Source organism: Gobius niger (genome assembly GCF_951799975.1).
Source record: "Gobius niger genome assembly, chromosome: 1".
Classification (NCBI taxonomy): Eukaryota; Metazoa; Chordata; class Actinopteri; order Gobiiformes; family Gobiidae; genus Gobius; species Gobius niger.
Window position 1 is genome coordinate 52934328 of NC_136852.1, and position 21204 is coordinate 52955531.

The 21204-nt window shown below is 42.3% G+C and overlaps 3 protein-coding genes across 4 annotated transcripts; 2 read left to right on the forward strand and 1 right to left on the reverse strand.

The window, feature by feature from the left end:
• Positions 1-1435: 1435 nt before the first annotated feature.
• On the forward strand, positions 1436-9549 carry lgi3 (leucine-rich repeat LGI family, member 3). The gene is made up of 9 exons (XM_079557447.1): positions 1436-1942; positions 3145-3216; positions 4199-4270; positions 5984-6055; positions 6148-6219; positions 6320-6489; positions 6982-7146; positions 7226-7316; positions 8186-9549. The coding sequence occupies exons 1-9, from the start codon at positions 1737-1739 to the stop codon at positions 8913-8915; spliced, it is 1650 nt and encodes a 549-aa protein (XP_079413573.1). The 5' UTR covers positions 1436-1736; the 3' UTR covers positions 8916-9549.
• A 541-nt stretch (positions 9550-10090) lies between these two features.
• chmp7 (charged multivesicular body protein 7) lies at positions 10091-13376 on the forward strand. Its single transcript, XM_079579692.1, has 10 exons — positions 10091-10667; positions 11191-11362; positions 11452-11637; positions 11726-11859; positions 11929-11977; positions 12058-12177; positions 12241-12339; positions 12424-12481; positions 12561-12782; positions 12849-13376. The coding sequence occupies exons 1-10, from the start codon at positions 10405-10407 to the stop codon at positions 12899-12901; spliced, it is 1356 nt and encodes a 451-aa protein (XP_079435818.1). The 5' UTR covers positions 10091-10404; the 3' UTR covers positions 12902-13376.
• Positions 13377-13866: 490 nt separating this feature from the next.
• Positions 13867-20828, reverse strand: ccdc92 (coiled-coil domain containing 92). 2 transcript variants are annotated; one of them, XM_079557479.1, is made up of 4 exons: positions 20544-20828; positions 17807-17987; positions 17105-17146; positions 13868-15501 (listed from the first exon to the last, which is right to left on the reverse strand). In XM_079557479.1, the coding sequence occupies exons 2-4, from the start codon at positions 17940-17942 to the stop codon at positions 14690-14692; spliced, it is 990 nt and encodes a 329-aa protein (XP_079413605.1). In that variant the 5' UTR covers positions 17943-17987; positions 20544-20828; the 3' UTR covers positions 13868-14689. The 2 variants fall into 2 exon arrangements, with proteins under 2 accessions (XP_079413606.1, XP_079413605.1); XM_079557480.1 differs by lacking the exon at positions 20544-20828 and having other exon boundaries at positions 13867-15501; positions 17807-18004.
• Between the last annotated feature and the right edge of the window lie 376 nt (positions 20829-21204).

The following is a 21204-nucleotide window of genomic DNA, read 5'->3' on the forward strand; positions in this document are numbered from 1 at the left end:
CGAACGCTGATAACGGACATAATATTGTTGCTTGTAAACAAACAAAAACTTTGGACCTAAAACACTGGCTTCTGTGTCTGAGGGAAAACCAAGATTTTTGACTAATCACTTGGCAAGTAATGTATTGGACTGTAGACTGTTTTCATTTTGAGCCTGTGATTTTTAGGAGCCTGTATGGCTTTAGTGTGAGGGGGAAAAAGTACCATCTTTGTGAGTAATATTTCACTTTGAAAATAGCAGCAGCAACAATTGTTTTTCGTCCGATGTTTGGCGTCATGTATTAAGCCTGTGAGGACAGTGAACATTGTGAAAGGCTTACCATAAACCGAGGCTTGTGACTGACAACAGAGCGGCTGTAAAAGGAGGAGGGAGGCAGGCGACACCAGGCACGAGTCCTGCCACCGGACACTCAGCCCAGAGCCTCTGTGCAGACCTCTATGGTGCAGACGCATGTCCTCAAACTATTTAACGACCAATGGCGCCACCTGCTGTCACGTATGGGCACTCCACCCCTTCATGCAGCGGGTGATGTCATCTGTTGACTTACACTGCTCTACTGAGCTCGAGGTGTTCGCTATGTTATTGAAAGTAAATCTAACTTGCAATCTCAGGTAAGTCGATTAAATGATTCCAAATGATCAAAGACAATTTGTTGCATAAACAGAAAGTGTCAAAGGTTATTCAAGACTCATTTCTAGTTATATATATATTTATATTAATTGGTTGCAAACATGGAACTATACAACCTAATATTTGGAAATCCCCATTCAGTTTTAATATATGAAATGAGTGACAAGTGTGTTGAGCCTCATCAAAGACTTGTTATGTGCTGGAACAGGCTGGGACAAATGTCTATTTGAATTGAATTAAATCAAAATCATCCATATTATTTAGTATAATGCAATAGTCGTTAGGTACTTGCATTAAACATTTTGACCAGTTTGTTTTATTTAAGTATTACCTTTAGGTATAACATATTAATCTTTTTTATTACTAACTGCACCCCCTTTGTGCGTTCGTCAGAGCTGTGGTAAGACATACAATGTCTTATTTTAGATTAATGTACATGTGCATTATTTGTTTATTTATTTATTTTACATTTGAATATGCCAAAACATCACAAATGATTGAAATATGTCCAGTAAAAACAAGAATGGTGGTAATATTCAAAAACCTGCCACTGTTTATAGTGAGCAAAAGAGGAAATGTCAAGCCCTCATACATAGTAATTGATAAAAGTTCAGTGCTTTGGATTACAGTTGAAGTAGTCAAATCTTTTTGTCTAATGTGGAGGTTTCAGTATGAAACAGCACAGTGGTGATACTGTGTTGGAACAGTATCTATGCATATATTCTATGCATCTTAAAAGCCTCTCACAGCTGCAGCCTATATAAGTGATATACGGCATGTTAAGCCTCTCTCCTCTCTCCCTTGTGTTTGTGCAGATGGTGAATTATTGATTGTGAGCAGTGCAGCGCACCGGTCCTTGAGCTCGTCATTTCTGCAGCGTGCCATCCTCAGCATCAGCCGCTCACAGTGAGACACTACTATCAAAAGACGCCAGGGAAGCTGCAACACCCACAGTACCACCACGTTGCTGCTGCTGCTGCTGCTGCTGCTGCTGCTGCCTCCCCTCCCTCTCTGTTCCCCTGCTCTCTCTAAACTCAGCATTGTCCAACACTGCAAACCTAGCTGGCTGTCAGCACCGTAGCAACAACTTGAGGGAGAAGTTAAAGATGCCGGAGCCTGGACCACGATGGATGATAAAGCGACTGTTTCTGACTGTGCTGTGCCTGCTGTTGTGGACCACAGGGGAAGCAGCCAGCCCAAAGAAAGCCAAGATCCCTCGCTGCCCGGCGACCTGCTCCTGCACCAAAGACAGTGCGTTCTGCGTGGACACCAAGGCGATCCCCAAGAGCTTCCCGCCCGGCATCATCTCCCTGTGAGTTCATCTTTCGGTCAAAACAGCTCAAGTCAGGGCTGTAGCTGGCACCAATGACGGCATGTCTGATGACAAACCTGTTATGTAAGGCTGTTTTAAAACAGTGGGTTACAACCTTTTTAACTCCACTTTTGTGTGATACCCCAAGTGTTTTTGTTTCAGAAAGCAGTGAGTTGTTACTTGTTATGATAAGTTGTTATAACAAGAAGCTGTTTTATGTTCAAAATTGTCAAAAAAAAGTCATAACATTTAGAAAGTACTCCTCGGGTACTCCTGGTTGGGCAACACTGCTTTGAAAACTCAGTTAAATAGCTGGGTCTCTGAAATGACTTAAGAGTGCTACATCTTTCAGAAATGAATTGACACATCTGTGTGTAAAGCATTCTGAATTTTAAGTATATAAATTGACAAATCAACAAACTTTCCTCAAGTCAACCCCACAGCAAAAAAAAGTTTAAAAGGCTTTCCTTGATCTTGAAATGTGTAATTGATTTCAACCCACACTAAAAGCTTACTCTTCACAAAATCTTCCTTGCAATACGACTAAGAGAAAACCTTTGCACAGTTTTCATGTGCTTTAGTTCTATGCTGTGTAAGCAAAAATATACAGTATGTTCTATTCTCAGTCTGATAGATTTCGCCTTATACTGCAGCTTCTTGTGCGCCCCTAATCGAGTCGCAGTTGTTTTCCTGTCGGTTTCTAAATAAATACGATACATTGCGGGGCACTCTAGCAAAATAAAAAAAAAGTTTCTCGCCTGCTATTATGCAAAATGAATCTTAAAAAGTGCTGCAGTACAATGTGTTGAACCCCAGGGAGCAATTCTAACAATAGATCCATCCTCCCTGCTGCAGCTCACCCTCGGAGAGATCCAATCTTCTACAGTCACAGAAGAACACTAAATGGAGCATGCATAATGAAAGTCAAAGTTTTATGTGCTCTGATCTCATAAAGGCCTTGTCACTCATCACCGGGGCCTTTGGAAATGAATATTAGACTAATTGGCCAAGGGAAATAAAAGCCCTTCACTTGTACGTATTCATGAAGGCAATAAAGTAGAACAGCAGAAGTTATGGCCTACTTTTAATCAGACGTCACCTTCCTCGAACCTTAGACTACAAAGACAGAGTGGTTTGTATTGCTAGGGCTTTGTGCCCCCAGTTTTTCACTCTTGACAGTATAATTCTTATTTTCTGAACAGAACAATGGTGAATGCAGCCTTCACTACGATTCCAGAGGGGGCTTTTTCACACCTCAACCTACTGCAGTTCCTGTAAGTATGATCATAAAAGTACAATAAGTTATACAGCATTGATCAGTGGTTTCCATCCCATCAGTGCCCTTATTTTACAATGCTCCTACATTCTACTATTTGACAAACTAAACCGTCTTTTGTAATGGCATATTTTTAATTGTCATTTTATTCTCTTTCTCTTAAATATAAAAGAAGAAGAATCGACTTCAGTCAAAAGTTACATTCTACTTAACATTATTATTAGAAAGGCTTTCTATTACACGCTGTGATGTACACTGTTAGGTTTACAGTGACAAGACACAACTCTTGAAGCTCTTGAATGCTACTTGAATGAATGGTTATTGAACACAGTGGTGACATTAGCTGCAACTGTGGCTCTGTATCAGGGCCATTGTGACGCTGTTCAGCTCAGCTCTGGAAAACAAAAGCTTGATTGTCTCCTCGAATTGTTCTGTTTTCTGCTGCTGCAAAATGTTATAATGCTAAATCAAATCATGGTCTATGTTGGTGATTTTACCGTATTTTCCAGACTATAAGTCGCTCCAGAGTATAAGTCGCACCAACCTTGGCAACTACCTGGGCATGGAGGCGTAACTGCGCCATTGACAAGCCTCTCCTGGCAGCACGTTGTTCAAGCACCCATTTGCGAACTCGTTCCTCTTGCTGTGCCCATGTACCTCTCAGCCCATTATAAGCTTTTTTGGTTTTCTTCATTGCAGTAAGAGTGGTACAGTAAGTAAGTAAATGTCATTATACAACTGTACAGGAGTAGCAGATACTGGTACACAAGCCGAGAGTGCCCTCAAGCGGCTGTCAGTGTGAAAATAAAAAGTCGCCAAACTATGAAAAAAAGTGCGACTTATAGTCCGGAAAATACGGTATTCCCCATAATGACAAAGAAACGAATGAGTGACCACACGTTTTCATATATTTGTGTTGTAATGTAAGTACTGTTTATCGCTGTTTAAGAATTATTTGTTTTTATTTGTTTTTGTGGCAGGCTCCTTAACTCCAACACATTCACGATGATAAATGACGATGCCTTTGCCGGTCTGTCTCATCTTCAGTACTTGTGAGTACCTCCTATTCCTCTATTTGTGCTGCTGGAGCCTCTGTGTTACACTTTTCTTATTTGTTTCAGATACTGTAGCCATGATTTTAAATGGACACAACCAACAACAAAAAACTACATATTTTTTTGGTCTAACACTAGTCCTGATTCGCTCTTGATCTAGGACTGCTGGTACTTGGAAGGTCAAATATATGAGGTGGTTTGCGAAACCACCGTTATCCAACCCTACAGTTGTCCTATTCTAAAAATGGCAATACTTGGAAACACTGCCTGACCAACAAAAAGTCGGCACCTGGATTTAACTAACTGTTGTGATCGGGGGTTGCTGCTGTTGCTCTGGTGACTCAGGTCTAAGTTCAGCAAAACAATGATCCCACCGAACGAGATCAGCTGATGACCTGAACATCCTGAATGACCACCAGGCATTTCTTCTTCCCTTATGGCACGGGCTTATTCCAAGATGACAATACCAGGATTCATCAGGCTCACATTGTGAAAGAGCAGGAGCACGAGGCGTCATTTTCACACACGGATAGGCCACCATCGAGTCCAGGTCTGAACCCTATTGAGAATATTTGGGATGTGCTGGAGAAGGCTTTGCGCAGTGGTCACACTGTCCCATCATCTATACATATTAGACCTTTTTTTGTGGTGACTTATTCTTTCGGTCAGCCAGTATGCACATGTGTCTTGATAAATGACGTGTGTGTCGTGTTATTATATTTTTAGGTACCATGCTACTTCCATCCTACATGCTGTTACTTATCATAAGTTAAGTGCCCACTATTGTTCCACAGTTTGCTAAACACTTTCCCCAAGATGCATTTAAAACTTGGCCGACAACTTTTCTAATTAGTCATCTGGCAAAGGAAGCAAGTAAACTGAAATAACCCCTGCTGCCTCTGCGTGCTGCGATAAAGCTGAATATGCCGTTCTGTGAATTGATGAGGCCTATATAAAGTAGTTAGTTGATGACTTGGATTGCGCTGTGCCTCCTTCCTTTACTCTGCGGGGCTTTAGCTGCAGCCCATCAGAGCCCTGCATCAACGCCATAACCGCTCGACCCGCTGTGAATGCTAATAACCTCGTCTGCTCAAGCTGCTCCGAGACTTCATAGACAGAATAGGGTTCCAGTCTGGATCCAATGATGCTGACACCGAGGCATTGGCAAAACTGTCTGCGCAGTCACCTCTGAGGTTGGCCCTGAAAGCACAACTACATACCCATTTACCCTTGGGCTGCACTATCAGTTGCAGTGAAATGGAAATAACTATTAGGAACAATCAGGAAATCACCAAGACTGTTTATATGCAGTACAGAAACTTTTGCTCTTTTTGATCTGAACTAAACCTTTTTCTTAACAAATACAAAAGTTGTGACTCCTCTTTGTCGGGGGCAGGACCAGAACCATGGGGCTGAAATATTTTTACCCTACAAAAAGAAAAAAAATATCAGGTAGAGCTCCTTTAAAAATAGTGATCAATAGATATTTTAAATGAGTGTTTCTTAAAGGGGCTAGATGCAAGTTTGTCATTTTATGCTCACTACTGCCACCTCAGGTCTTATGCGTAATTGCATTTTTTAAACTCTGTATAGTCCCTTTAATGGCTATAATGATTTAGAAAACAAGACAACTGAATTCAACAGGGTTTACGTGAAAAACTGTGTGTTGTATTTTAAAGGTTGATGTCTTATTTTCTTTTCTTTTTTCAGGTTCATTGAGAATAATGACATTCAAGCCCTTTCAAAACACACCTTCAGAGGATTGAAATCATTGACTCATCTGTAAGTATTTTCGCAATTATTTTCGATTGATTTCCTCTTATGGTTGTACTTAATGTTTTTTCATTATGTTCATGTATTTTCCTCATGTCCAGTTCTCTTTCAAACAACAACCTACAGACGCTGCCAAGAGACCTCTTTAAAAATCTAGACATCCTCACTGATTTGTAAGCTTGTCTATTCTATCAGTTCATTCATGCCTGGTTTACACTTTCAAAATGGTCTCACACATCCTCTGTCCGTCATGTTGCTCTTATGGAACACCAGAGACTTGCGGGGAAACTCTTTTCACTGCGATTGTAAAGTCAAGTGGCTCGTGGACTGGATCGAGAAAACCAACACCACAGTTCCGGCCGTTTACTGCGCCAGCCCCTTCGAATTTCAGGGACGCAGGATTCACGACCTGGCCCCTCGAGACTTCAACTGCATCAGCGCGGGTACGGCTTCAGTCCAATGCTCCACTCTAAATCTGACCAAGTCATTATTTTTTTCACTTAGGAAGAGTACATTATGATTATGAAATGACATAGACTTTTTTTAAGTAGTCCCTGAACAGAATTTGGGAGGACTGAACGATAATGTTTCTTATATATACGAAAGTGTCCTTGGATCTAAATCACTAAAATCACAGGACCATAAGACCCAAATACCTTGAATCTCACCCAAGTCAAAGGGGAGTTTGTCCAGACCAAAGTAGTTTTGGGGTAAACAGGAGGAGTGCATCCAGTCCACTTTCAGACTAGAGAATGAACAGAACTCCTTGGATGAGAGGTTAATCTCTATTCAACCCAGTCTTGGTAATTGCTGATTGAAAACCTTTGCCATGAGATACCTATTGGCAAATAGTGAAGTTGATCCAGGAACTAGGACCCAATGAGAAGACAAATAAAGCATGTATTTCATTACTTTTCACTGTTTGATTTGCATAGACTTTGCTGTGTATGAGACCTTCCCCTTCCACTCGGTGTCAGTGGAGTCCTATGACTTCAGTGACGATCAGTTTGTGGCGTTTGCTCAGCCTGATACTGGCTACTGCACCGTGTACGTGTGGGACCACGTGGAGATGGTCTTCAGGAAGTTTCACAACATCACCTGTAAGATATATCCACTGCATTAACGTGTCCATAAATCTCCAGTTATTAATATTTCTATGTGTGTGTGCCACTTCCACAGCTCGCTCTGCCGTGTATTGCAAACCAGTGGTGATAAACAACACTCTGCACATGGTGGTGGCTCAGTTGTTTGGCGGATCTCATATTTACAAGTAAGATATGTAATTAAGTGTCTTTGAAAGAAATAAGGCAGTACGATAAAGAGAGAAAAAAACTATTATAACTGCTGTAGCCAAGGAGTGTCTGTGTGAGTATTACATCCCCAGGTAAAGAGCCCCAAAAAACCTTGGTCTTTTCATGCTGAGATTAAACTGTATTCTTCAAGTAAGATTTGACTTATTTAATTGTTTATTATTTGGATCCCCATTCGCTGTCATAACCTTGACAGCTTCTCTTCCTGGGGTCCTTTATCTCTCTCTCACAGTGCCATATCATGTGACGTATAGGCGACCATGGAATGCCAATCGTCTCTCTTTGTTGCCAGTCTCAACACCTTAATGCTGTCCATTCCAGTCCAGGCAGCAATATTCAGGAGTGAAAGTTGTTCTCTGCTGCCCTCTGTCTCGCTTCCCATTGATTTTACCTGAGAGGAAAACCAATTCCAACCCTTCCTTCCTTATACAGTGTCCCAGAAAGTCTAGTTGTTTCCGAATCTGCTTCAGGAGTTGTCTTTGTTGGCTGCTTCTCTGTAATACTGTATCATTGGTTGTGTGGCTTGTCCAGTGGATTCTCATCATGCGCCTGAGGAACCACATTTCTGCTGCTTGTAGTCCTTTATACAATGCACATATAAAGTTACAAAACTGCCATATAAATTAGCACAAGTTGTCCACTGCGGCATATGCAGTATTTTTTACAAGAAGCACAATAGTGAGAGATATGGGCATAAAGATCAGCTGAGCTCTGTCTCGAGGCAAATGGACGGCCTAGAGTCAACCTGGCCAGACCTACTGCAGTGCATATACACCATTCTTAGGCTGAGTATGTTCATAAATAGTTTTTCTTTTTCTTGGTTATTTAGATGGGAAGAGGGCCCTCAGCGCTTTATCAAAATCCAAGACATCGACACGACTCGAGTGCGTAAACCCAACTTCGTGGAGACCTTCTTGTTGGACGGAGAGTGGTACTTTGTGGTCGCAGACAGCTCTAAAGCAGGCTCCACCAGCATTTACAGATGGAACAGCAACGGCTTCTACTCCCACCAGTCCCTGCACCCCTGGCACCGGGACACCCACGTGGAGTTCATCGACGCGGGGGGCAAACCTCACCTCATCCTGTCCAGCGCGTCACAGCCCCCCATGGTCTACCAGTGGAACCGCAGCCAAAAGCAGTTCACCTTCCACTCCCAAATCACCGAGATGGCGGATGTGCAGATGGTGAAGCACTTCTGGGTGAGGAGGGCCTTGTATCTTTGCCTCACGCGGTTTATCGGCGACTCTAAAATCATGCGTTGGGAGGGACAGCGTTTTGTGGAGATCCAGACTCTACCGTCCCGTGGCTCGATGGTGGTGTATCCGTTTACAGTCGGCCCAAGACAGTACCTCATCCTGGGCAGTGATTTCTCCTTCTCCAGGGTGTACTTGTGGGATGATCTCACTCAGCGCTTCAAGCCCTTCCAGGAGCTTAACATGAGGGCGCCACGGGCTTTTAGTCTAATATCTGTGGACAACAAGGACATTCTGCTGGCAGCCAGTTTCAAAGGCAACACCTTGGCCTATCAGCACCTTTTGGTCGATCTCAGTGCCAAGTAGACATGTTATAGCTAGACAAACTTTTAACATGTGCCAATTTTGCCAAACGAATAAAAACAGCAAGATGGAAAATCAGAGAGGCGACTAATTAATGTTAATAAATCATGTACATTCACAAACACAAAAGTAACATGTCTAAATAACATGTAAGTGCCAATATCTGCAGCATTTGTGCTATTGCCTACTTTACCTGACTAATGTGAACAATGATGTGCATGGACTACTAATTCTGAACCTATATGTGCATAATCTGAATCTACGGGTTGTAACTACTGTGTATCTGTGGAGCAAAGAGCATGATGCTGGATGATTGACTGAGACAAGCAATATGCTACGATGAATTATATGCATAAGCTATGTTAAAAGTATACTCGCGTGTATACAATTGTGGATAACGGTGTTTGGCGTGCAATAATGAAAAATCAGAAATGTGAACTTACGACTGTTCTTACGTTGACCAAAATCTTCATTAACATATTTGTTTTAAGGCGTTGCATAGTGCTATTTCAGTGTCATGTTTTTCTTGTTGTTTTTTTTAATGCATTTTATGTTCATAGAAACTGTGGGGCATACAGTGTTGTTAGGCTAAAGGTGTTTGTTTGTGCTCAACGACATCAATTCATCGGACATATTTTCAATTTGCACGAAAGAATAAATAAATATGTATACCTTAAGTCGAGGGGTTTGTATTTGTACAACATATATATGCCATATTTTGAATGCTGGCACAGAGGTGGACATCATGTTCAAGTCAGCAGCCCTGGGTTGTTTTTGCTTCTCAGCTGTGTAGCATTTCAGGATTATTCTGTCTGCAACCTAGTACAGATGACGACTTGAACAACCTTTCTCTACAAACATAGCCAAAGAGGTACGACAAAAAAAAGACAATTTATTTACAAGGGAATCATGTTGTCAAAATGATCTTAACAATAATTCATGTTACAGCCATAAAAACATGAATTATATGGTTATTTAAGCATAAATAAACTGTTAAAATGCGTATCGTTGGTAGCTAAATGTAGAACCGCTGCACTAATACATACGAAACAAAGAGGGCGCACTGCTGCTGTGAGGTTGTTGGTTGCGTTGGATTTCGCTCCCTGCTTGTCTGGGGCGGTGCTTGTTATGTTGCACGAGCATTGGTTTCTATGGGAACAGTTAGCGCCGCCCGTATCCTGCTGAGCTCTACTCTTCAACCAACGCTGCTAAACAACGTTGATATTTGACACGGGCTACCTCAACATTTTAGCAAAGTTTCCCCGTGTTGTGCAATGAGGATTGAAATGGAAGGCGTTTAAAAGCCGAAGACCAATGCGCAGCCTTGTCTTTAGCATTTATTAGCCTGTTTACGGGTTGTTACTACTCTGGTTTAAGGCGTCATTTATTACCAAGAGTCCATGTATGACAGGTTATGCTAACTCCTTGGCTACTGTAGTTATCACAACAAACCCAATACAGGCATTTTAGAAGAGACATATCTTAAAAGAACATGTCTGCAACGACCAAACTGGACCTGCCATCCGAGTGGGACGACGATGAGCGGATGAATGTTCTGTTCTCAGAGTTTAAAGAGAACAGAGAAGTGAACACCTCGGACTGGGACAGTAAGATGGACTTTTGGACATCCCTGATCACACAGAGCTGTAGAGACAGGGGGACAGTGTGTGTCAATCTGCAAGACCTCAACAAAGCCTTCAGGAGGAAAGAGAAATGTCCACTTGGGCTGTCTACGGTGCTCCAGTCGATGGCAAGGTACGAGTCTTCCCTGGCACTTGAGCTAGGACACCTGAACTACCAAGTAGCTACTTTGTATCGTTTGTCCATAAAACTATTTTATGTATTATTTATTCATTTGATGGGGACAAGTGCGAACAATCAACATGTTCACACCACAACATTTATTGCCAAGCCAAGGCCAATTTGCAATGTCTGTCCCTAAGGGCTTTCAAATGCACACCGAAAATTTACATTTTCATTTACATTTACAAATGTGTAATGTCTCCTTCTGACATTACACAAAACAAGTGAATTTGAGTGCAATCGAAGAGAGACTCAGGAGACTTAACACTATATCTGATAATAAGTTTAATCATTACCAACACATTGGGCAGGGAAAGGGTGGCTAATATATTTTTGAGTGAGAGATTAGGGATGAGGTAGGATTAGTCTGATAGCACATAATTTACTTCATCTGAAAGGTAATAATAAGCAAAAGAATAAGTTGAACAGACCCCAGATTGCACTACTGACAGTGACTGTGTCATTGTCTCTTTAGGAATGGGAAGATTCAGAGGGAGTCAGAGTTTGCTGCCAATGTGGACAGTGGCTGGATGTCATGGGGCGTTGGGCTTTTGCTGGTTAAGCCACTCAAATGGACCTTCTCTACTCTCCTGGGCAGCAGCCGTGTGCCTTTAGAGGAATCTTTTGTTGTCATTGATGTGGTTAAGGTGATTCTCTAGACATGTTTTATACCAAACCTAAACATACTGTATTATACCAAACCTAAAAGTAATTTAACCATCATGTTTTGTTCCAGGATAAAGCGGAAGAATTACTTAATATGTATCGCTCCAGTGAGTTTTCAAACTGCTCAATCCTATCGTTTCAAGATCTGTGCAGCCTCTCGGCTGGTGTCTGTGCTGATGAGAGCACCCTGTGCATGACTCTACTGCAGCTGCAGAGGGACAAACAAGTGATGGTGTCAATCCATGAAGGAGAGAAGGTGCAGTGAACAAGCACTTGTATTGTAATATAATTGATATCACCTGATACAGATTCATGTTTGTGTTCACGCCTCTATGTCTTCACAGATTGTTAAATTTCGTCAGCCAGAACAGGAACGTGTCTCTCCAGTCAATGACATTGATATCGGTATCTACCAACTCCAGCGCAGTGAAAAGCTTCTCGGAGAGCAAGTGAAAAAACTGCAAGACGAGGCTGACAAGTATGTGTTCCAATCATTATACTAATAATTATTTTTTTGACATCTTTTTCTAAAATCTCTTGAGCACAGGTGTAAAGAAGAAGCTAGAGTTCTTCTTCGAGAAGGAAAGAAATCTCAGGTAACATTCACTATATATTATTATTAAATATTTATTATAATTTGACTTTTCTTTATCATTTTCTTTCCATATTGTTCCAGGCCTTGAGATGCTTGAAAGGGCGTAAGAGTGTTAATAAAAAGGTTGACAGCTTATTTGACAAACTTTGGACAATTCGGGAGATCTTGGACAGAATAGCTCAATCAAAATCAGATAAAATGGTAAACACTTTCACCTCGCAGTTAACAGTGTAGTGTGTGCTATTTACATGCTGTGTTCTGCAGGTCATACAGGCGTACCAGGCTGGAGTGTCTGCTCTGAGACTTTCTCTGAAGGATGTGACGGTGGCGCGAGCTGAGAGCCTGGTGGATCAAATACAAGAGGTGCGTTGTACATTTATTTAATTGATTTTGAATAATACGAAACTTATCTGAAAAACGACACAAATGTTTCCATTTTACAAATAGTTGTGTGACACTCAAGATGAAGTGAACCAGACTCTTTCCAGCGGTGTGGCCGGTGCAGGTTTGTCATTTTGTACTTCATGTATCTACTTTCATTTTTATGCTCTTCAAAGCTCTAAACATATTCATACCTGTTTCAGATGACGATATGGATGCTCTGGAGGACGAGCTTAAGTCTTTGTTAAATGAGTCGCTGCCGGATACAACCTCAGGTTTACCTAAAGTCCCCTCAGATCCACTGCCTGTGAACGCACCAGGGTCTGACCTGCTCAGCTCCCTCCCTGCTGTGCCTCAAGGCCCTCTGACCATCTCAGACGAACAGCTGGAGGAAGAGCTCAATAATCTGACTCTCAGTGATTCAGGTCTGAGCTCATAATACTGCACACTTACATGACGACTGTGCATCTAACTGTGCTTTCTTTGTTTAGGTTTACAACAAAAGAAATCTTCACTTGCCCAAAGACTTGAACATGCACAGTAGTAGCAACAACTCCATCAATATATGTTTCAATCAAGAACGCACAAGCATTTTATTCATCTTGAGTGTATGGGAAGGTTTACTCCTGAAATTCAATGACGGCACTTTTTATCGAAAAAAATATATATATCATGCCTTTAGTTGAGAAGGCACATAAAAAAGCATTTAAAATGAACCAATGTATCCGAGCCAAGCTCTGTAGCTATTTTAAAGATGCTTTTATTGTGTCATTTTGACAAAGGAAGCAGTTGTTGCTCTTGTCAAATAGTGGTCGTGTTTATTGTTGTCTTTGTGAGTAAGAAGTACATTTGGAGTGGTCTTCTAACTGTAGATAGAAGAGAGTGTATCATGCATCAAATTATACCAAATATGATTTCTTATATAACTATCGCGTGCCACTGGCCTCATCTCTGTGGAGTGGGCTGCCTGCCTTCTGTTATTCAAACGTCTCCTTAAAAATAAATTTTATTTTAATCTTTACTCTGTGTATGGTTTTAATCATATGTTTAGAGTGAAACATGTGATGTTCCATGATGCGATAATGGAACTTTAATTTGTTCAAATGTCTTTGTATGAATTAAAGTCTCACCTAGAGGCCACCTAGTGGATATGTTGCGAACTGCAACAAACTAAATGCAATTCTACAGATTAACCTCCCACTCTAACTGAGCACATTTTCTCCAGTTCAGCTTTACCCAAATCTAGAGCTTCTCGCCTCATTTGAGATCTAAAAAGCGTCACCGCATTTTTATCACATTTTTGTTGTGTATTCGTCTTGTTTTTGTTGTGTTTACATGCTCATTTTTGTCCCGATTTTGATTTTAAATTTGGGTGAAGCCAAACTGGAAAAAATGCACTTGATTAAGGCGGGGGGGGATCCAGTATATATCCTTTATTTTCACATTGAGAGCGAATAAAAAAAAAGACAAACAAGGCAAATCAAAAGGCATCACTTTATTGACTTGATTTGATCATTAAAGAACGGTGACAGTGAAAGCAGATTTATAATTACTGTCGATGATTTGAATTTGAACATGTTCAGTGCCGGGTCATTCCTTATTCAAACAATAAATAAAAAATAATAGTTAAAAATGCACAGATATTATAAAGTACAATTATATTAATATCACAAAATGTTATTACAGTGTTTCAAAAATGCCCTGGTATCACAAATACCATCAATTGACATTGTTCAGGCCAAGTACCACTTTTGTCACTTCTCACCATTTCTCTCACACACACGACGTTCAAACTCTCACTCTTTACCCCGGCTGCACTCGACTCCCATCAGCAGACTTCGATTGCACAATAAACGGCTCGTCTCTACTACATTTCTATAGTGTTCACAAACATTAAGGTCAGACAGGTCAAGGATTATTTGATCGCTTTGAATCTACCCTAAGAAGTTACTAAGTATTAGAAGTATCTATACTGCGTTTTGATATGTTTAGAAAAGACAGTGGGGAGTACTAAGCGTGGACTACATTACAGCTTGTCTACAGTTGAGCCGACTGAGGAGGCACTGATGCAGATTTTTGGCTGAGAAGTTTGTTTTAATGCACCACATTGAACTGAATAAAGTGAAAAGCGGAAGCAAAGTGTATGATACAAGATCTCAGTGGTTCAGCAACATTTGGCATGCTTTTTAGTAGTCGGTTTCTTCCTCTGAAAGTCTTGGTATTCTAAATCAAAATGTGGTTTCTAAATATTGCGTGTTGCGTAAAAAGCAGGCTACACAGTGCGTCAGGCTTCTTCCTGCCATTACAGTATACAGTCGACGAGTGCATTGCTTTAAACTGTCCTGTCCACTCCGGAGCGCTTTCGCACCACCTTCTCCTCATTGACCTGGTCCACTGCCAGTGTCTCCAGCTCGGCTTGTGGTGGGGCGAGGGACGGGGGTGCTCCGTGGGGGATGCGGTGTGCCACTCCCACATGCGCCCTGTACTGCCTGTCCCTCGCCGGGCTGTGGCGAGGGCTGGCCATGGCGCCGACAGAGGGCGGCGTAGAGCCTGAAGGTGCGATGGGAGGGATGACGGCGGGGCGTTCACGCACCACCTGTGGCTCTGGAGAGTCTCTGCCGGCTTGTAAGAAAGGGGTGGGGTCAGGCATCGCGTCTACGGGCTCACGTAGGACCATCCTGCGCCCCTCCTGCCCGGACCGGTACACCTCTGTGAGCTCGGGGTGCAGCGGCTGGGACAGGCTCTTCTTCATGCGGCGCCGCGGGGTGTCGGGCTGCCTGTCTTTGGTTGGGGGAGGGGTGGGCTTATAGGAGGTGACTGGGCTGACGTTTGGACTGGCGTCCGAGGAGCTGCCTGCCAGAAGCTTCTTCTTTGTGGCGTGGAGCTGCGAGGTGAGGTACGCGATGGTACTGGCCCTCTGCTCCAGCTCTCCCGACAGGACGGCCAGCTTGTGACTCTTCATCTTGAGCTCCTCCAGGTACTTCTTCTCTCGCTCTTTGATGGTGTTCTCTAACACTGAAATCATGGCGTTCTTCTGCTCCAAGTCCCGCAGCAGCTCTGTGTTCTCGTCCTCCTTCTTCTTTAGCTCCGCCTCCAGCTCCTCGCATCTCCTCTGCAGCTCCCGGCACCGCGCCTCACCACTGTCTGTAATCAGAGAAGAAGAAAACCATAATATTTATCTCAGTAGTATGAACAACTGGTCAACTAATAAAACAATGGGAAAGTTATTGAAAGTTTCCACACGACAAAATGTATGGTAAAGAGATTTGAGCATGTTTGAAAAGGTACATTGTAGACTAGGGCTGGATAGTATGAGTATACAATATTTGATATTCAACTGTCTGAAATATTGCAGAATTAAGAATTTGACTTAATTTCTACACAGTTTTAACTCAATCAATCAAAAGTATCTTTGTCAAACAAGACCAAAACAAGGCTAAAATGGAGTTAAATCATGACAAAAACTCAACATTTTTAATTCATCATCCACCTTTTTTTGAGCAAAAAGTTTTGAACACATTTACCTCAATGGTTTTGTGATATGTTGGATATTATGTCACTAATTTGTCAATATGATAAAGCTAAATTTTTTTCAGCTCTAAATTAGGCCTTCGGGTGTTCTGATTCTATATCTAATTCTACAGATAGACTTAGCAGTTTGGTTAGCCTACCTGCCATGTTGCTAGTTACTTATTGAGACATATTTAATGTTAATGTGTACCATAGTGTTGTTTTTGGGAACAGCTAAGCATGCAGTAATATGAGGTCAGCACAGCACTTTAGGAGGAAGATGTTCGACAAATGATTGAATCCCAAGACACAGTATATTTAAAAAGCACACCCGGAGGCTCAGACCAAGACGAGAATAATCGTAAGTGCATCAGGCGCAGACATGAGGCGGGACAGTCTGTCAGATGGAGACACTATGATCCTATTGGGAGCCATTTGTGGTTGGGAAAGGGCTCCTGTCTCGCATTTCACTCATGGCTTTGACCTTGCCCACGCCCACACAGCGTCACTCAATGCATCCAATCCACGGGATTTCAGAGCACCGGCCTATGTAAAGGAAAAATCACTATTGCTCTCTGCGCACTGATGGGAGGAGCCCAGGAAAGGAGCATTTTAGATGTTAACCATAGGGAGAACAGCTGAGCCCTGCTGGCCTAAGCAGGTTGTGCATTAGCGCTGTGACAGATAATCTCATTTCCTGCACTCCAATCTCTAAATGTCTCACACTAACATGATACAGAGTCTAGCGAAAGACTTTTAACAGCTCTGTTCACTGCTAAACCAGCCAAGACCAAGAATACAAGTGCCTCGTGACACGCTTTACACTCAACATGCTTTGTGCTCAGTGAAACCAATCCCTGCGGTCGCTCAAAAGCAGTAAATAAATTAAGTGAGGCCACCGCAGCTCTGGCTGGGCCGCTCGGTCACTGGATTGGCCCAATGTTTTATCGGACAGTAGAAACATGGGGGAGGGCGGCTGGCAGAGAGCACCACCGTAATTAACCACAATGTAATGCTCCTGCGGTGGGAGAGAGGCATTCCTCTCCACTGCTCCGGGGCCAGGCTTAACAAATGTACGGCATCCAAGTTTCTGTTGTTTCCTTTGGGTCCAATTTACTTATTTACAAAACATAGTTGTAGTTCTTCCTTAATATTATCCTGAAAAATGTGACTATTACGGCGATTCAGTACACAGTGGAGTGGTTTCGTCCGAGTGTGGGGGTGAGGTGGGTCTTACCGGAGGGATCGCTGCTCCTCACAGTGAGCTCGTATGTCAGGTCTGTGGACAGAGAGAAGAGGTGAGGACACCACAGGTCAGAGGTCACAGGAAGAACACTTATAGTTGCATGTCACTTTCCCATTCTCAGAACTATGCATTTAACAAGATTAAACGGAAGTGGGTGGCAGGTTAGTCGAGGATACAGGATATGTATAAGAGCGTTTCTCTGAGCATCTTTTTGTTTCAAATTACAGCTGAGTGAGGATAAACTGCTGGAAAAATCGATACATATTTTGCTGTTCAGCAACAGGACAGAAGAGAGTATATTATTAACTTATCCTGTACTGTGCCTTTCAACAAAACATCACAGAGGCTTCAATTTTTGTGTTATGTTGCATGCTATCCATTTGTTCTAATTGGTATTCTCATACATTTAATTCATAAAAGCCAAACCTTGTCACACTCCGCAATTAGCAGGCCTGGTCTATCCGTACTCTCACACAAACTGGCAGCTTTATCACACTGACAGGATTGGCATGTTTTATACAAACAAAGGTGGCAGAACTGCAGCTGTACTGTACTAAAATCAATGTCATTCAAAGTCCTTCACAAAATCACTTCTTCATATGACCATACTTTATAACTACCTATCTGCCATCCACCTGGAGAGAGCAAAAGAGCACATTTTAGTGCAACAACATTTGGACTGAGAGGCCTCACCAGTGCACTGCTGCTGCAGTCTGCGTATCTCGGCGTGCAGTCCCTTTAACGTGGTGGCGTGGTCTTGTTGGAGGAAGAGCAGGTTTTTCTGTGCACTGTGAAGCTGATTTTCCAGGTTAACATTTGCAGACGCCATGGTTGACTTTGCCTCACCAAACAGCAGCCTAGCAACTTAAAGACACTGGTGACAGAGAAGGCAAACATGAAAAGAGAAAGAAGACAATTCACAAGTCAGACCAAACATGGGTGTTCTTTCTCACTCTTTTGTATTAAATACACGTGAGCATTGGGCCAATGCCTCTTTCTAGTGGCACTCATTATTTTTTAGCCAAGATCAATACAAGAGTCTATGACTTAAATAAGGTTATTAGGTCAAAGTTTGTGTAAGCTCACATTCATACAAGAGATTTCTAAACAAAAGTTCTCCATCATCATCTGGTGTTCAGAACTTTTCGTCTCTCGCAGGTTGGGCGGCACGGTAGCGCAGCGGTTAGCGCCTCCGCTTCACAGCTAGAAGGTCCCGGGTTCGACTCCCACCAGGACGGGGCCTTTCTGTGTGGAGTTTGCATGTTCTCCCCGTGTCTGCGTAGGTTTCCTCCGGGTACTCTGGTTTCCCCTACCACTAAAAACATGTGCAATCCTCCAGCCGGGTGAATCCTCCAGCCAGGTGATTCTGACCATCAGCCTGGCACTACATCATGGAGATGGGCGCGGCACTGCCGTCGACCACTGCTCCTTACGGGTTGCCCCAGCGGCATCGAAGGATGGGTTAAATGCAGAGGATGAATTTCCCTACGGGGACAATAAAGTATACAAAACAAAACAAAACAAAACAAAATAGGTATGAGTATGTTTAATGCTTGAAAAATAAACAACTGAGTAAACAAGATTGCCTGGCCACTCCAATGTTGCATGTATCTTAATTTATGATGGATACCTTTGACATTATTTTTTGGAAAGCACGGCTAGCTAGACAACAGTGCTGTTATAACTGGTTATTGATTTGAGGTCATATGGCCACTGAGATACTGGGTGTGGCATAGAGTGGACTGCTTCTTCCCTTACAGACCATCTCCTTTCCCCGCCTCCTTTCTCATATGACAGGAGGTTGCAGTTTCTGAAGCCACACATGGTCAAAATACCCAAATAAAAAGCGAAATAAACATATACAGGACATTTATTATCTACCATCTCGCAGCGGCTCAGAGCTAACAGCATGCTAATTCTCATGTGTGCCCGGAAAAGGCTTTTGCTCCATCATGTGCTTCAATAAAACATCAGAGGGAAGTTCTTACATCATCAGCTCTTTAACATAAATAATATATCCCACAACACTTCAGTGGATAACTTCCTTCTCTATCACAGCAGATGCAAATTACTGAGTGTGAAAAAGAAAATGTCCCCAATTCCAGTGGTGTGTGTCATGACTACTGAGGGGATAATCTATTATGGATGAGTAATATGGAGTCCTTCCGGTAAACCCTGCACTGCAAGCAATGCTCTCATCCACCCCCTTCCAAGAATAGCTTAGATGCGTTTCCATTTGCAAAGTTGTGACCTCAAACAGCCTCAATATCAGCACGACTTGTGTCCAAACATGGAGGTGATGTGAACACATATGACAAATCATCGTTTAGTTCTGGAGCAACTCTTTTTTTTCTCTCTTTTTTTTGTCAGACAAGTGTTGAATGGTGATTATTAATCTTTACTTTCTCAGGACACACTGAGCATTTCCTTATAAAGTGGATATAAATAATCAATGAGCTGCAGCATGAAACATCACCCAGTCGACTACCTTCACTACAACAACAACTGTAAACACTGCTCATGTTTGTAGTGTTCAACGCCATTCTTTTTGTTAATGAACAATTCACGTGACCTCAACACAGCGTATTGTGAAATGTAACAAGTGTTTAATGTATTAGTGTACATTTCACACTGAAAGCCATGTTAGTTTATTAAGGCAGAGAGATGCTCGATTCTTCTCCGCACTTTCAATTTCAGCACCTGCATTGCGGACAGCACCCGAAAGACACGCGGCTCTCGAGGTCGGTGGCTCATTACTTCACTACACGCTGTCATTAACTTGTGCGATGACAACCTGCCCAGAGGACGACCATCTTTATCTCTAAAAAAAGACATCTCGATTTGTTAGCAGCGCCAATCCGTATTTTATGTAGCACAATACTGCTGCTAAACTCCCGTGGTGTGTTCGCTGCGGTCACACACTGCCCTTGCAGCGATGTTAGGGCATTGTCGCCAAGGGAGGAGCTGTCCAGTGCAAAACAATGTGGCAAGACCTTTTACAATTCATCAAACTTCATATGAATGTAATTAAAACATAAATAAACAGACACTCGTGGTCAAATCTGTGGAAGTCGTAAGTAATCAGTGGTGTATAACTACGCAATTCATAATCCACAATCCATTGAAAACGTCCTTGAACAACGCTAACCTGAAAGTGATATTTACTGCTTCCAAATAGTGAAAATCAACAAACCGACACGATCCAATGGGAGAATGCCACAGCAAGTGAGAGCAGACAGGTCTGGAGGTCGACTAACGCAAACGTCATGCTGCAACACTGAGTTTATGGATACCATATTAACCATGATGATATCTTTTGTAAACATACACCACAATTGATTTGATATACGTCTATATTAGAGCTAGCTTGTAGCTAGCACGACCAGCTAACAAGGCTACATCAGTTCATTAACGCCACCTTAGTGCTTACCTTTGGGCTAAAAATAGAATCGTCGAATTCCTTCAAGGTGCTGATCAAGTTTCGCAAATGGCAGACGAAGCCAGGCGGCTAAGGGCATTTCTTCTTTTGTAGCATCTCTGTCAGGGCTGGATGCTGAGTGGGGTTCACTTTGGCAGGCGATAGAAGCGGAGGGCGGCTGTGTCAGTCGCTATCATCTCCCTGAGATACGAGACAAAATAAAGCAGTGCATTGTGGGAAGCCGGGTGTAGGACCGCGTTATTGATTGATGTATTACTTTTACTGGTTAAAAAACAACCAACTGAAATTCATACTAATGAATATATGCGCAATGCACGTAACTTACAAATAAAGAGAACTCGGAAAAGTGCAAGGTCCGATTTGAGGCATTTGAGGAGACAGGAGAACAGCGTCATCACCATAGCAACAGAATGATCAAAATCGAGCAATTTCGCCATCTTGTGTCAAAATCCAGAAGTGCTTAAAAGCGATAAGTAGGACATATTTGATCATATTAGATTAAGTTAGATATTTAAATGCACTGCACGCCTGCATATAGTCAACAGTCAATATGCTTTGTTACTCTGTAGTAAGCTACCAGACAAAAGTACAGTTTATAAACAGTAGAGGGGAGTGTTGCACTTTACCTTCCTTAGAGGCTGTCTAATTCTTC

What these genes read in the sequence shown, in the direction of transcription:
- chmp7 (XM_079579692.1), top strand. Translation starts at nt 10,405, where the DNA reads ATGTCTGCAACGACCAAACTGGACCTGCCATCCGAGTGGGACGACGAT. An exon ending in TTGTCATTGATGTGGTTAAG is followed by an intron (nt 11,363 to 11,451) that starts GTGATTCTCTAG and finishes GTTTTGTTCCAG; the next exon opens with GATAAAGCGGAAGAATTACT. An exon ending in CTGCAAGACGAGGCTGACAA is followed by an intron (nt 11,860 to 11,928) that starts GTATGTGTTCCA and finishes TCTTGAGCACAG; the next exon opens with GTGTAAAGAAGAAGCTAGAG.
- ccdc92 (XM_079557480.1), bottom strand. Translation starts at nt 17,942, where the DNA reads ATGGCGTCTGCAAATGTTAACCTGGAAAATCAGCTTCACAGTGCACAG. An exon ending in ACTGCAGCAGCAGTGCACTG is followed by an intron (nt 17,147 to 17,806) that starts GTGAGGCCTCTC and finishes CTCTGTCCACAG; the next exon opens with ACCTGACATACGAGCTCACT. An exon ending in GAGGAGCAGCGATCCCTCCG is followed by an intron (nt 15,502 to 17,104) that starts GTAAGACCCACC and finishes CTCTGATTACAG; the next exon opens with ACAGTGGTGAGGCGCGGTGC.
- lgi3 (XM_079557447.1), top strand. Translation starts at nt 1,737, where the DNA reads ATGCCGGAGCCTGGACCACGATGGATGATAAAGCGACTGTTTCTGACT. An exon ending in CCGCCCGGCATCATCTCCCT is followed by an intron (nt 1,943 to 3,144) that starts GTGAGTTCATCT and finishes TTTTCTGAACAG; the next exon opens with AACAATGGTGAATGCAGCCT. An exon ending in TTGAAATCATTGACTCATCT is followed by an intron (nt 6,056 to 6,147) that starts GTAAGTATTTTC and finishes CCTCATGTCCAG; the next exon opens with TTCTCTTTCAAACAACAACC.